At 49.4% G+C, this 13163-nt stretch overlaps 1 protein-coding gene across 1 annotated transcript in view; it reads left to right on the top strand.

Annotated features, from left to right (window-relative positions):
- Window positions 1-12860, top strand: part of DOK5 (docking protein 5) — a 123895-nt gene extending 111035 nt beyond the window's left edge. The window contains exons 7-8 of the mRNA XM_012927208.3: window positions 4755-4875; window positions 12661-12860. Of these exons, the coding sequence (XP_012782662.2) occupies window positions 4755-4875; window positions 12661-12725 (186 nt within the window). The 3' untranslated portion in view covers window positions 12726-12860. The remainder of the gene's footprint in view (window positions 1-4754; window positions 4876-12660) is intronic.
- The last annotated feature ends 303 nt before the right edge of the window (window positions 12861-13163 follow it).

The raw sequence follows: 13163 nt of genomic DNA, 5'->3' as shown, positions 1-13163 counted from the left end.
CATAAAAGCAACAGGTAATTCTGACTAAACAAAAGGACTAGCCTGGGTTGAACAACTCTGTCGTTTGGGACACTGACAGGAAGAAATTAGTATACCAGCTGAAAATTCTTCATGAAGATTATCGTGACACGTTGATGAGATGTGGGAGTTATTGAAGAGGTCAGCTCATTTGGACCCGCTGTCCCAGGCCACAAGCAGGAAGCTGGGTGGGATGTGGAGCAGCAGGGACACGAACATGAACCCATGTGGAATCCTGGCACCTGGAGATGGAGGTGAGCTATGGCACCCAGACCGGAATCTTTATAGGAACTTGCATCTTTATAGGAGCTCAGGGGATGCTGACGCTGCTGAGCTGGGAATCACTGCTCCCAAATGTGTGAGGGTCTCAGGATGACAAGGACTAGAGCGGGAACCGGAGCGGGCTCAGCGTGCACATCGACACCCTTTATTCTTACATAGATTTGCAGTAAGATACCCAGCCTTGTGTTGGGAACAGAATATCAGTTTCGACAGAGTTTCATGCTTTCCTGATCAAAGTAGGTGCTGGCCAGTCTTTACAAGAGCATCAACAGGGCCTAGCTATGAGATTCCATGTGTTTTGTAACAGCAAATGGAAAGTTAAGCTGTCTTGTTAGAGAAAAGTAGTAATTGTGCCTTTAACAAGTAGGCTAGAGGAAGGGAGCGTGCGTAGGAACCACTGTGCGGGTCCCCACAGCCCTGGGCGTAACTCCTTTCTCATCAACCTGCCTAGTGGCGTCACGGTGACTATGCCTTGGCCCACATCACCTGTGGCCCCGCTGCAGAGGGACTCATGCTGCTGCTTCCATAGCAGTTAGTACTTTAACCCTTTTGTGCGGGTTGTAGCAATCTGCTTTACCAAACAGAAAGGGCCCCGGAGAGTGTGGCGAGCGTTCTTATCTTCATAGATTAGGCCCCTTACCAAGCCGTGCAGGTGCGTTGGTGAGAACTTTACAAGCCCATGTGCTTGTTCTCCGAAAGAGACATTTGTTAGACTCAGGAAATAGATTGCCCGCTATGCAAACACACACTTGCTTTTAAAAGTCTTTCTTGGAAAATGTATTGTCTCAGACCATGTTGTCTTGAAAGAGAAAACATGTGGTCTGGATTTTGTAAAAATAAAACTAACATTTTAAAAGTGAAGTTCAAAACATATTTACTGTCCATGAAATCTTTCTAGTTAGAGATTTGTGTGACTCTTTTTGTTTCTTTAAGGGTTGTTTTCTAGTCTCCTGTTAACTTCTTCTGCTTTTTATTTTTTTGTTTCCTTTAGAGAAGGCCAGAGGGGTTTGGGCTGGGGCTGGCCCTTTGCCTGCTGGTTAAGATGGTTATGTCCCATAGCAGAGTGCCTGGTTCAATGCCCGCCTCTGGTTCCTGACTAATGCAGACCCCAGGGAGCCGCAGTGATGGCTCCTGAGAGACCAGGATTGAGTTCCTGGCTCTCAGCTTCAGCCCTGGCACAAAGTTAGCCATTGCAGGTGTATAACATGTGAATGACTCTCAATTACTTTTTAAACAAACCTTAAAAAGGAGAAAGGTTGGGCCTGGCACAATAGCCTAGCAACTAAAGTCCTCGCCTTGCATGCTCCAGGATCCCATATGAGCACTGGTTCTAATCCTGGTGACCCCGCTTCCCATCCAGTTCCCTGCCTGTGGTCTTGGAAAGTAGTCGAGGATGGCCCAAAGCCTGGGGACCCTAAACCCTTGTGGGAGACCCAGAAGAGGCTCCTGGCTTCTAGCTTCGGATCGGTGCAGCTCTGGCCATTATGGCCGCTTGGGGAGTGAATCATCAGACAGAGGCTCTTTCTCTCTGTCTCTCCTCCTCTCTGTATATCTGACTTTCCAACAAAAATGAGATAAGTCTTAAAAAAAAGGAGGAAGGTTAGACTGAAGATGGGAGGAAGAGCATGTAAAACTGTTGTAGGGGGAAGATAGTTCCTCGTTACAAACCTGTTCCCATTGAAGTACCATCCTTCACATTGCCTCAATGTTTTGCACTCAGTTCCAAAGGCCTTTAAGCTGTGAATGCAAAGGTGTGTCATTGGATGAGGAAATAGTAACATGAGATGTGCTTCGTTCAAAATGAGCTTCAAAGGAGACTGATTTGCACTTGGTGTAAAATGCTAACAGTGCCTGGGCGTGCCCTCTGTGAAGCCAGCCTCTCCCAAGGACCCTGCTTAGATTCTCTGAAATGCTTTCCCAGAAACTTGCCTCCTCCTGGAGTGTAGACCGCTTATGAGATGTAAAATACATCCATTTATCAATACATTCATTCTTTCTACCAGTCCAAATGCAGTCTTTCCTCCTTATCTATGGACGACACATTCCAGTGTCCCCAGTGGATGTCTGGAACTGTGGGTCACTCTGAACCCCCAAATAGGTGCTGTTTGTGAGTTGGACACACAAGAAGATGGCTGTGGAAGGCAAGGGAGGTTGTCAGTGAGAGAGAAACCTTGAAATGCTCCCAAGACCACTTGTGTAGAATTGCTTCTTCCACATGGCACACAGTTTTCAGGTTCATGGATCTTATGTGCCAAAGGTGTGTGTTTTGCTTGATTTTTATTGTCTCTCAATTCCATGACAACCTTCAAGGCACATGGCTCTTGTGGAACCAAGTTTAAACTGTGGCTTGGGTCTCCTAGTTTCCTGTCAGCTCTCTATGAAGAGAGTCCCTGCTCTTCCACAGCAGCAAGATGCTTTTTGTCTATTCAAAACCCAATCAGCTACGCAAGTTGGTTGATTTTTTTTTTTTTTTTAGTATTTTGTGCCACTGAAAATCATGCATTAGAACTCATGTAGGCCTGGTTAAAAAGAAGCTTATGTGTAACCCTGCTGTTTACTACTGGGAGAGGTGGAACATTGAAAGGCAGAAGCTTGGTCTTGCTACCTTGGTGGGCTCTTGAGGTGACACTCCTCTCAGAGGGAACTATCCATCCATCCATCCACCCATCCATTCTTTCATCCACCTATCCATCCATCCATCCTCTCTCCCTCCCTCCCTCCATCCATCCACTCATGCACCCAACCACCTATCCACCTATCATGCATCCCTCCACTCTCCCTCCCTCCATCCATCCATCCACTCATCCATCCAACCACCTATCCATCCATCTCTCCATTGTTCTTTCCATCCTTTCATCCATTCATCCTATATTTACTTAGCCTCTCGAGGTTCTTGCTCTGTTATGGGGGACACAGAAAACAAAAATCTACTCCCTGCTCTCCAGGAGTCCCTGGTCTGTTGTAAGGAGGCAGCTAGTTTAGATTTTCCTCAGAACAATAGCTTGGTTTGAGAAAGAATGTTCAGTGAGGTATTGGGGAGATGTTCCTGTTCCTGACAAGGGAGCAATCCAAGGGGAGCGTATGGAGGAGGAGCTTCCCTAGTGCGCTCCTGAAGGGATGGTAGGTGTTAACCAGGGGAGAAGCAGTGAGAGTCCTTGGGCAGGGAGCAGGTGGAAGCAGCCACACCACGTGGTACAGTCACACTGAGATGTGGAATAGGCCGGAGCATCCCCTCACAAGTGTGGCTGTTTGCCTGAGGATACTTAGCTCTTTGATTGGTTAACTCAGGAGACTGGGCTGATATGGCCATGGTTCTTTCAACTCTAATGAGTGAGTTTATTAGGTTTGCTTGACTCCTGCAGGAGGTGAAACAGTTGATGTGTGAGCTTTATTGCTGTTGTTCTCTGGATCTGCAGGATATTATTGTGGGTCATGTGTGGTGTGCAGCTTGCTTCAGGATAACGCCATTCTGCCCCCATTGAGTTCAGGCGATATATCAAGGAGCATCCTGTATAACAGTGAGGTTGTTAGCCCATGCAAGGATTTTCCTAGGCCAGGGAAGCCTACCTTCTCAGAACTGAAGTCACTTGAAGATGGAAGGAACAAGCCCTTGGTAAGCTTCTGTCCAGGAAAGGCCCTAACCAGCCATAGTGCAGGCAGGCAAGCAACACACGTGCCTCGGAGGGCCCTCGGCTGCAGACCTGTGGGGCCTGCTTAGTCTTGCTTAGTCCTGTGGCTGCATGTCTTCTGGTGCGTTGGGGAGCCCTTGCTCTGCCTCTGCCTCCCAGCCTGCCTGCCACCAGCATTGCAGGCAAGTGTTGTCCTGCATTGTTTGAGAACCTCAAGCCAGCCTCCAGCCTTGCTGGGCTCTCTAGGCTACCCCTTACAATGACAGTAACCATGAATGTGGACATGGCATCCTTGTTGAGTGGGCTTCACACAGCCTGACTTTATCCATGGCTTGAGAGAAGCAGGCATTTCTGGAAGGTCAGTGTCCAGTAGAGCAGAAGTGCCCTGACTTTGCAATTCTGGGGAGCAATTTCTAGTTATTTATTGTAAAAAAAAAATAGTGTAAAAGAGTATGTGATGCTTTAATTCCACATCTTGGGTTTCTCTGCTACTCTGAATCTCCAGGTTTCTAATTCTAACCGTGCCCAGTGTGTGCTTGTTCCTGTACCCACTGCTGTGGGCCTGGGCAGTACTCCTCTTCCCTCTCCTCCCCAAATCAGAGCCAAATCAGAGGAGGTGTGTCCAAGGCAAAACTCCAGGCATTTTGCTGGCAGGATGTACAATGGATTCTGCCCTGGGCATCACCACTGGAAATGCTTCTGGATGGGGGGAGGTTGTGGGGCAGGCCAGCTCCCTGGTGCTGGGGCCCTGTGCTCTTCCAGTGTCTGCTTGGTTGGTCTCAGCCCAGTGTTACTTATGCACCACTCTCTTCCCCTTGCCTGCAGCTGCAGATGAAGATGAGTGAGCGAGCCGCCTCACTGAGCACCATGGTGCCCCTGCCCCGCAGTGCCTACTGGCAGCACATCACGCGGCAGCACAGCACTGGACAGCTCTACCACCTGCAGGGTAAGTGTGGGACAGCCCTGGGGATGGGGTCAGCTTGGGTGACTGCTGCTGTCCTGGTCCTGCTGGCAAGCCCCTCCTCCTGAGGCCAGGCTCCTCTCTAGAGTCTGACTCTCAAACCTAGCCACCTGTCACCATGATCCAGGGAGGTTGTTGGAAAGGCAGGTTCTTAGGCTCTTCGTCACAGAGATTCTGGGCCATAGCGTGGAGGAGATGGCTGAGCAGCCTACACTCGCAGCAAACCCAACACTGGGTCAAAGCTGGGTTACCTGCAAGCCTGCCAAGGGTGAACCCTGCTGGCTCCTGTTCAGTCACATAGAGCTAGACCCAGGAGAGTGGGGGCAGCCAGCAGTGCCTGAAGAAACCCCCAGGGAATTCTTTTGAGTGCTCACCTCTAGGAAGCTGTGTCTCAATGACAGGGTCTGAGCTTCAGGCTCCCTGTATGAGACAAGCATTAATAAGCCCCTGGGAGCCTAGGAAAAAAGTCTCAAAAGGAGGATGTAGGACTAGGCAGTGAGGATGATTTTTCAAGCTGTCCTCGTTTTTTAAAATGTGCATTTTGATGTTTTGATGAAAGAATCACTTGAGCGTGTATATACTTTATAGGTCCGTAACTAATAAAGCAGGCACCATGTGGGGAGGCCTTGCGTGGAGGGGGTCGAGACTCTGCACTCCACCGCACCTCCTCTTTGTAAGCAGAGCTTTGCTGAATCAACAAGCACAAGCACGCACGCGTCAGCACAGAACCCAGTGGCCTCGCCTCCGGGCCTCCTCCGTGCTGCTCACAGCAGCCTCCTCTTCGTCCCCCTGCTGATCCTCTGTTCCTCTGGCTTGGCTCACAGTGCTGTGCCCGCTGCCTACCCCCTCCCCCAGCCCAGTGAACTCCTGCCCCCTCCCCCTCTCGCCTCCACACTTGCTCATCTCTCAAGTGGCCGTCTTGATCATGCTCACCTCCAAGGTGAAGATCAGGACCCTGTCTCACTCGTGTGGCCACAGAGGCCTGGCTCTTCCAGGAAGCAGTGACAGCCAGGAGGGCAGGAGAGCTGGGGCTGTGGCCCTTGTATTCGTGCCATCCATCCGCCCCTTGCACAAAGCCGGTCCCTTGGCGTTCACTGGGAGCGCATTGTGTTACTGTGGTGCCAATGTGTTTACATTCTGCTCTGATTCCATCCTCTGTTCGCGTGTGGCCTGCAGCAGACCCTGCACACGCCTCTTCATGCCCGGCTGAGTTGATGAGTGATACAGAGACCTTTCCCTTAAAGAGCTGGGTTAGGTGGGGTTGTTGTGAATGCAACTTGTTCCTGTTTCAACGTGGCAAGATGTTGTAATTTTTGCAATAGCATTTTTGTCATACTTAGAATTTAGACTCTCATTGTAATAATTACTACTTGCAGAAATAGGTATATAACATATTCATTATTTAAATAATTTTCAATTTTGTTCAGTCTCTTATTTAAATATTTATTCTTTTAAAAGATTTATATATTTTTACTGGAAACACAGATTTGCGGAGAGGACAGTTTGTTCGCTCCCCCAAGTGACCGCACCAGCTGGAGTTGAGCTGATCTAAAGCCGGGAGCCAGGAGCCCCATTAGGGTCTCCCGTGTGGATGCAGGTTCCCAAGGCTTTGGGCCATCCTCCCCTGCTTTCCCAGGCCACAGGCAGGGAACTGGATGGGAAGTGGGGCAGCCGGGATTAGAACCGGCGCCCATATGGGATGCTGGTGTTTACCGGAGGTTTAGCCATGGCCCCCATTAATGTTTAATACAAACATTTCTCATTGCTTCTATTTTAATTACTAGTTATACTTTTTAAATAGACTGTAACATAAATAATAATCATGGAAGGTAGAAGATGTTTCCAGGCTACCTATGTAATGTCATCTTCCTTACCAAGGCTGGTTGTCTGCATAACCAGAATATGGGAATGTGAATTCATTTACTCCCAGAAACAGGGAAATCGGGGAAGGGAGGGAGGGACTGGATGATCTGTGCTTGTGTTGCTGGTATCCATGGATGGTGTTGCCTCTGTTACTACCAGGAAAGATCCCACACTGGCTTTTCTTGGCAGTGCTGCAGGTTAGCCTCAGAAATGACACTGATTCTCTTATAGGCGTGGTCTGAATTAATTGGTGAAAAAGTATCTCCTGGGCCTGGCTGCATGGCCTAGCGGCTAAAGTCCTCGCCATGAACACGCCAGGATCCCATATGGGCACCGGTTCTAATCCCGGCAGCTCCACTTCCCATCCAGCATCCTACTTGTGGCCTGGGAAAGCAGTGGAGGACGGCCCAAAACCTTGGGACCCTGCACCCGCGTGGGAGACCTGGAAGAGGCTCCTGGCTCCGGATTGGTTCAGTTCTGGCCATTGTGGCCATTTGGGGAGTGAGTCAGTGGATGGGGAATCTTTCTGTCTGTATCTCCTTCTCTCTGTAAATCTGATTTTCCAATAAAATAAATCTTAAAAAGAAAAAAAAAGTTTATGTCCTCCAAGTTAGTCCTAGATTGCCACCTGCTGGTTGATGGTGAAGGCATCACTCTCTGACAGCCGAGTTTTATCCTGCCGAATCCATTCATCTTCCTTCACCATCTCTCTACTGTGCTTTCCAGTTTTCATAGAGATGCCCCTCTGCAGAGCCGCAGCACGAGGGGGATTTGTCATGAAAGCGGAGAACTGATGGCAGAGAGGTGTTCAGGAAGCTGTGTTGAACACTGTCCTATGCATAGCCTGCTTTTCAGCATGCGTTGCATAAATTAACAAGAGTGTTGTTCTCGCATGTTCTGTGGAGAGCTGTTCCTAGAATATGTCCTCCTTGCCCTCAGAAAACAGATGTATCAGGCACGTTTGGGGAAGTGGTACATGCTAATCCCTCTCCTTAATCAGAGGGCAGATCTTTTCTGCAGGCGCTGGGGTGACTGGAGCAGAGAATGCCTTGCCTCTGGTCTACCTCCCACTGGTTTGGGCCCAGAGCCTTCCATCCTCTGTAGAAGTGCCATGACAGGCTCCAGGGGAAGTGCTGAGAGCCTTGGCTTCTTTCTGGAAACGGAGGCCTCTTCAGTGAGGGTCTGCCATAAAGCCGCTCTTGCAGGCGGGCCATACCTTCCATGGGGGCATCGTGTGCCCCAACTCTGCTCCCGATCCCAGCTTCCTGCTCAAGTGCATCCTGGGAGGCAGCAGTGACAGCTCAAGTACATGGGTCCCTGCCAGCTGGGGGAGACAGGCCTGAGTGCCATGCCTCATCCTGATCTGGCCTGGTCCCAGCTGTTGCAGGCATTTGAAGGGTGGCAGTGTTGGGAATTTGCCGTGAAAGAAAACAGCAAAATCATTTCTGGTGTCACAGGAAAGAAGAATTTTCATGAGGACAATTTCATTGTGCAAAGCAAAACTGATTTAAGAGAGAGAGGTCTCCTGTCATAGTGATAGGAGGCGTATCCAAAGGAACTGACCTGAGAAAATGGTGGACATGGAGTCTTAGGCACCCTCTCAGGGATGGGGACAAGTGAATCAATCAAAGCATAAACAAACAAACAAACAAAAGGGGGTGACAGGTGAGGACTCCTTCCCCATGGGCAGCAATGTGTAGCTCCTTGTTCAGAACAAAAGGGATTCCAGAGGGTGGGACTGGCGGCTTCCTCCCCTGATGGCCCCATCTCCTTGACAGGAACTCCGAGCTGGGGTTGGTGTGCGCTCTCTCTCCTGGTTTTTGTCATAACAACTCAGAGTGATGACAACGTGCTAAAAAATGGAGAGAAGTGAGACTTTACATTTTCAAACGGTGACTTCACTAGGACCTAGAGACCCTCATTACCTATTAGCCCGTTTAACTCTGCACAGTAGACGGTATCTCTCCCTGTCTGCCTCTGCCCTTACCTCTGTCCCTCCCTTTCAAAGATACAGAAGTAATCGCACATTTTAAATACAAACAGCATTTAAATGCTACTTTCATGGGATGCACTATATATTTTGCATAGAACCTCCTATCTGATCTCTGTGGATCTCAGTGCAGCTACCTGAGACAACTGGCATGCTCATTTGCACTAAGAAACTGAACGTTTCAGGGGCTGATTACATGTTACGTTACATGATCCTTAGTAAGGAGCTAAGGCGCTTTCATCTCTTGTCTTTCATCCACCCCCTCATTCATTTTCTTGGCCAGTGTTTATGCTATGCCTCTTGGTAGGTGACCAACGTGCACAGGACTAGGCATCAGGCAATTCTTCCCTCCTAACGCTTTACAATTGAATGAGAGGTGTAGTCGGTTGTTAAGCAGATCTGCTTAATTTCAACATTGGAGACAAAATGGCTTATAATAGAGGAAGTCGGGCCAAGCTGTTGGTTTTAGGAAAATGATGATAAAGGAATTTCCTTAGATGGGACATTTGCTGGAAACTTCCTTGTTACTCGGAGACCTTAAGTCTGGAACAGGCAGCCGTAGTGAGAGTGAAGGGAATACTTCCATGGAGGTGTCAGCAGGTGCAGTGTCCTGAGGCATTCGGAGCAAAGAGGAAGTAGCAGGGAGTGAGGAGACAGCTAGGGTGGACGCCTCAGATGCTGGAGGTGTGAGCGGAAGCCCTAGGGGGTCCAAAGCCTGGCAGTGGCAGATTGGGGACATCTTTCAGTTCAGGTGTTTGTAAGGGAACAAGCAGCTGAACAGGAGGCCAGCCCCCAGGCCTTTTCATGTGAGCTTGGGTGTGTGGCCTCAGCACGTTGCTCTGCTCTGATTCCCTGACGTCCGTCGTGCAGTTATCATCTTAGAAACCTTTGCCCTCTACCCAGGATGCTCTATTGCTACAATGCTTTCACAGTCCTCTGCTGGCATTGCTCTGAAAGGTAGCATCACTTGCTTCAAAACAAAATCAAGGAAAAGTGGGCACCCATGTCACCAAACAGCTAGGAAATTGGAGAGGGCACCGTGTGTGTGTGTGTGTGTGTGTGTGTGCACGCGTGCGCATGCCTGGAGTCTTCCACCTTGCCTTAATGGGTTCTCTTGTCAGCGATTTGGGCAGTTGCCCTTGAATTGCAATGCCTGCTCAAGGTCACAAGGCCAGCGGGCAGGAGCCTCCAGGTGCAGAGCTGTTTGGTCCATTGGATGAGTTTACCTGTAGAGGAAGTCTGGGCCCTCCCACAAGAAGTGGTCCGACGGTGCCTGGCCTGGCAGTGAAATGCCTCCCGGGATCCATCTCTAGGCCATGAAGCCTCCGTGTTGAGTTTGAGGATTCTAGCAGCAGGTGACTACTTTGGAGAAACTAACATTACTCCTTGCAGACAGTATCAGGGTGCAGGTGTGGCCCACGCCAGAGCCAGCTTGCGACCTTTGTGTGAGGGATGTCTTTCCATTACTGTCCTGTGCTTCAGCGACACAGCCGTCCACCCAGCCCTCAAGGCAGAAGCTGTTTCCATGGTGTCAGCACCCCATGGATGCAGCCAGCTGCTGTTCTTGAAAACTCGGGGAGTTTAAGAAGTTATTGTAAAAGTGCAGGTGATGGCTGTGCACCTGCTGTACACCTGACGGAAGGTTTGGGGTTTGCATTGACACGACTGTGCTCTGTTTCCTGCAGGGAATTTGACCAAACTTTATTAAAGGCTCGGATTTTTTTAGTAGGCTACTCCCACCCATTACTGCTGATTCTGTATATGAGGGTGCGGAATGCCTGGCCTGTAGGCCGTGGAAGGCTGGAAAGATCATTGGTCTGGCCCCCAAGGCAATCACAGCAGGAATGGAAAATCCACTAACTTAGGTTCATTTCTTTTCCTTTTTGTTTTTTTAAGATTATATATATATATATATATATATGTATAATTGCAAAGTCAGATATAGATAGAGAGGAGAGACAGAGGAAGACCTTCCCTCTGACGATTCACTCCCCAAGTGACTGCTACGGCCGGAGCTGAGCCAATCTGAAGCCAGGGGCCAGGCGCACTTCCAGGTCTCCCAGGCGGGCGCAGGGTCCCCAGGCTTTGGGCTGTCCTTGACTGCTTCCCCAGTGGCCACAAGCAGGGAGCTGGATGGGAAATGGAGCAGCCAGATACAAACTGGCGCCCTACGGGATCCCAGTACGTTCAAGTCGAGGACTTCAGCTGCCAGGCCACCACGCCAGGCCCTTAGGTTCATTTTTAAGTTGATTTTGTGTTGCCTATGAAAACTGTTTCAAATAGCCAGAGGCCCTTGACAGAAAACTCTCCCCACCTCTACTCTATCCCATAGTGTGTGTGTGTGTGTGTGTGTGTGTGTGTGTGCGTGTGTGCGTGTGCGCGCACTAGCATGTCGTACTAAACAGAGAATGGATATATCTTCAAACTGGGAGCTTGGAAGAGATGATTTTTAGCCACTTGGAATATTTTATGTTGAAGACTTTTAACCCTAATCACCGCTTCTGTGCCTGGCACCTGTGTGACCAGTTGTGCCTGGCACCTGTGTGACCGGTTGGTGGTTCCTTTTTTTTTTTTTTGCGGCTTGGGCTAGAGGCTTGTGACGATCCCAACCCGGGGTACCCTGTGGTCTGCTTTGGGTCTGGGACCCGAGTAGCTTCCGGGAGACCACACCAGTCTGAAGGCTCTAACAGCAGGGCGGGAGGGGAAAGCTGCTGTTTACTCACCATCCTGTGGAAGCCGGCGAGGGGTCAACAATGCATTTTTCTGTTCCTGATTTGTGTCAGGAAGGTCAAGTGGGAGTGGACTGTGGTCACAGCTGTTTGTGATAGCACAAGAGAAGGCCAACATAGGCCATGCCACCAAGGTCCCCTAATTGAAAATAACCTGCTTGGGAATGAAGGTGGACCAACACGCATGCTCTGCTTGGCTTCAGTCGTGTCTCTCCAGGTCCAACCACACTTTGATCTTTGCATTTGGTTATGAAAGAATGGGGGCGGGGTAATATGAGTGAAAAGAGTCCCTCCGGAAAGCTGCCATGGTAACCCAGACCAGTTGATGTCCCCACCTGAATTAGATCCAGGAGGCTGCAACTGTGGACTCAGCCAGCAGATGGCAGTCATACATCTCTGTTTCATAAAATCAACGGTGCAGCTCTACAAAGAGGACCCACAGTGGCTTGTGGGCGTGAGTCAGCCTGCTGTGTTTCTGAATAAAATTTTATTGGAACAGTCCTGCCCATTTGTCACTTACTACCTGTGGCTGCTTTGAGCCTCAGGCAGTGGGTATCTGGCCCTTATAGAAAATGTTTGCCAATCACTGTGTTAAATCACAAAAGGGCCAGTAGTGTCCTTGTGTGTTGTCTTTGTGACTTTCTTGATGTTGCTTGATTTGGAAGCTAAATCTGAAATAATAAGTGCCAAATGGAGTTTGTCAAGCCCTTGTTGGGGTGGGCATCATGCAGCAGTCAGGCCATATCTATCTGCTTGCCATCCAGCTCCCTGCTAACACACCTGTGGGGCAGCACAGGCTGGCCCAAGTGCTTGGGAAAGAGAATCCTCCTCTACTGTTTCAACAAGATGGCTTAGTGGAAGCACATATCCTAGTTCTGACCCGTTTTCCAAAGACTATCCAAACCACAAAATCTCCTAGTCTTGTGTTACACAGTTTCGTTTCCCCCAAACACCCTGAATGTAGGAGTTGGTGCAGTGAAGGAGTAGGGACCGTGGCTCAGGGTGTCGGTCACCGGCACACAGCATGTTCGTCATGTTCCCAGGGCTGTCACTGGCCTGCCTCCAGGAGTGACCTTGGGACAAAGGCCTGTGTATGTCAATGATCCATGTTTTCTAGAAACACGTTCTTGGCTAATTTGTAGGTTTTCCTGGAAGTTAACTGTTGCTTTTGTATTCCTTTTGGGAAAGGTGTCAGCAGCCCCCTGAAGCTACACAGAACAGAAACTTTCCCCGCCTACCGATCTGAGGACTGACAGCGCCGAGGAGCGCCAGGGCACTCGGGTGCATCAGCTAGTGCGGAGGTCACGGAGCGACAACAAGAGAAGCCACGACCGAGGGAAGCAGCCTCAAGTCCTGGCTAATTGTGTGGTCATCGGGAAACTGCAATACAGTCTGTTGTGTTTTTTTTTTTTACGTGTTAGCGTAATTGCAACGTGCTCTATAGATATTGACTTTGTGATCGTCTCTTACAGCTGGGCCGAAAGGAGTCAATGCGACAAAATGATTTTCTGTTGTAGATGCCGTGTCCCCCGCACTGCTCGGACTCTGTCCTTTTGTGGATTTTTGCGGTTTTCCTTCTGAGTGTTTCAGCTGTACCACAGTCAGTATTGACAATAAAATGGCTCTTAATTATTGGTTATTTCTTTACACCCTGTTCCAGTTATTAGTCCCCTGGTCCTGGTTAACTACCA

Source organism: Ochotona princeps, chromosome 22 (genome assembly GCF_030435755.1).
Source record: "Ochotona princeps isolate mOchPri1 chromosome 22, mOchPri1.hap1, whole genome shotgun sequence".
Lineage (NCBI taxonomy): Eukaryota > Metazoa > Chordata > Mammalia > Lagomorpha > Ochotonidae > Ochotona > Ochotona princeps.
The sequence above is the reverse complement of the archived record's forward strand: the minus strand, read 5'-3'. Positions and strand labels throughout refer to the sequence as shown.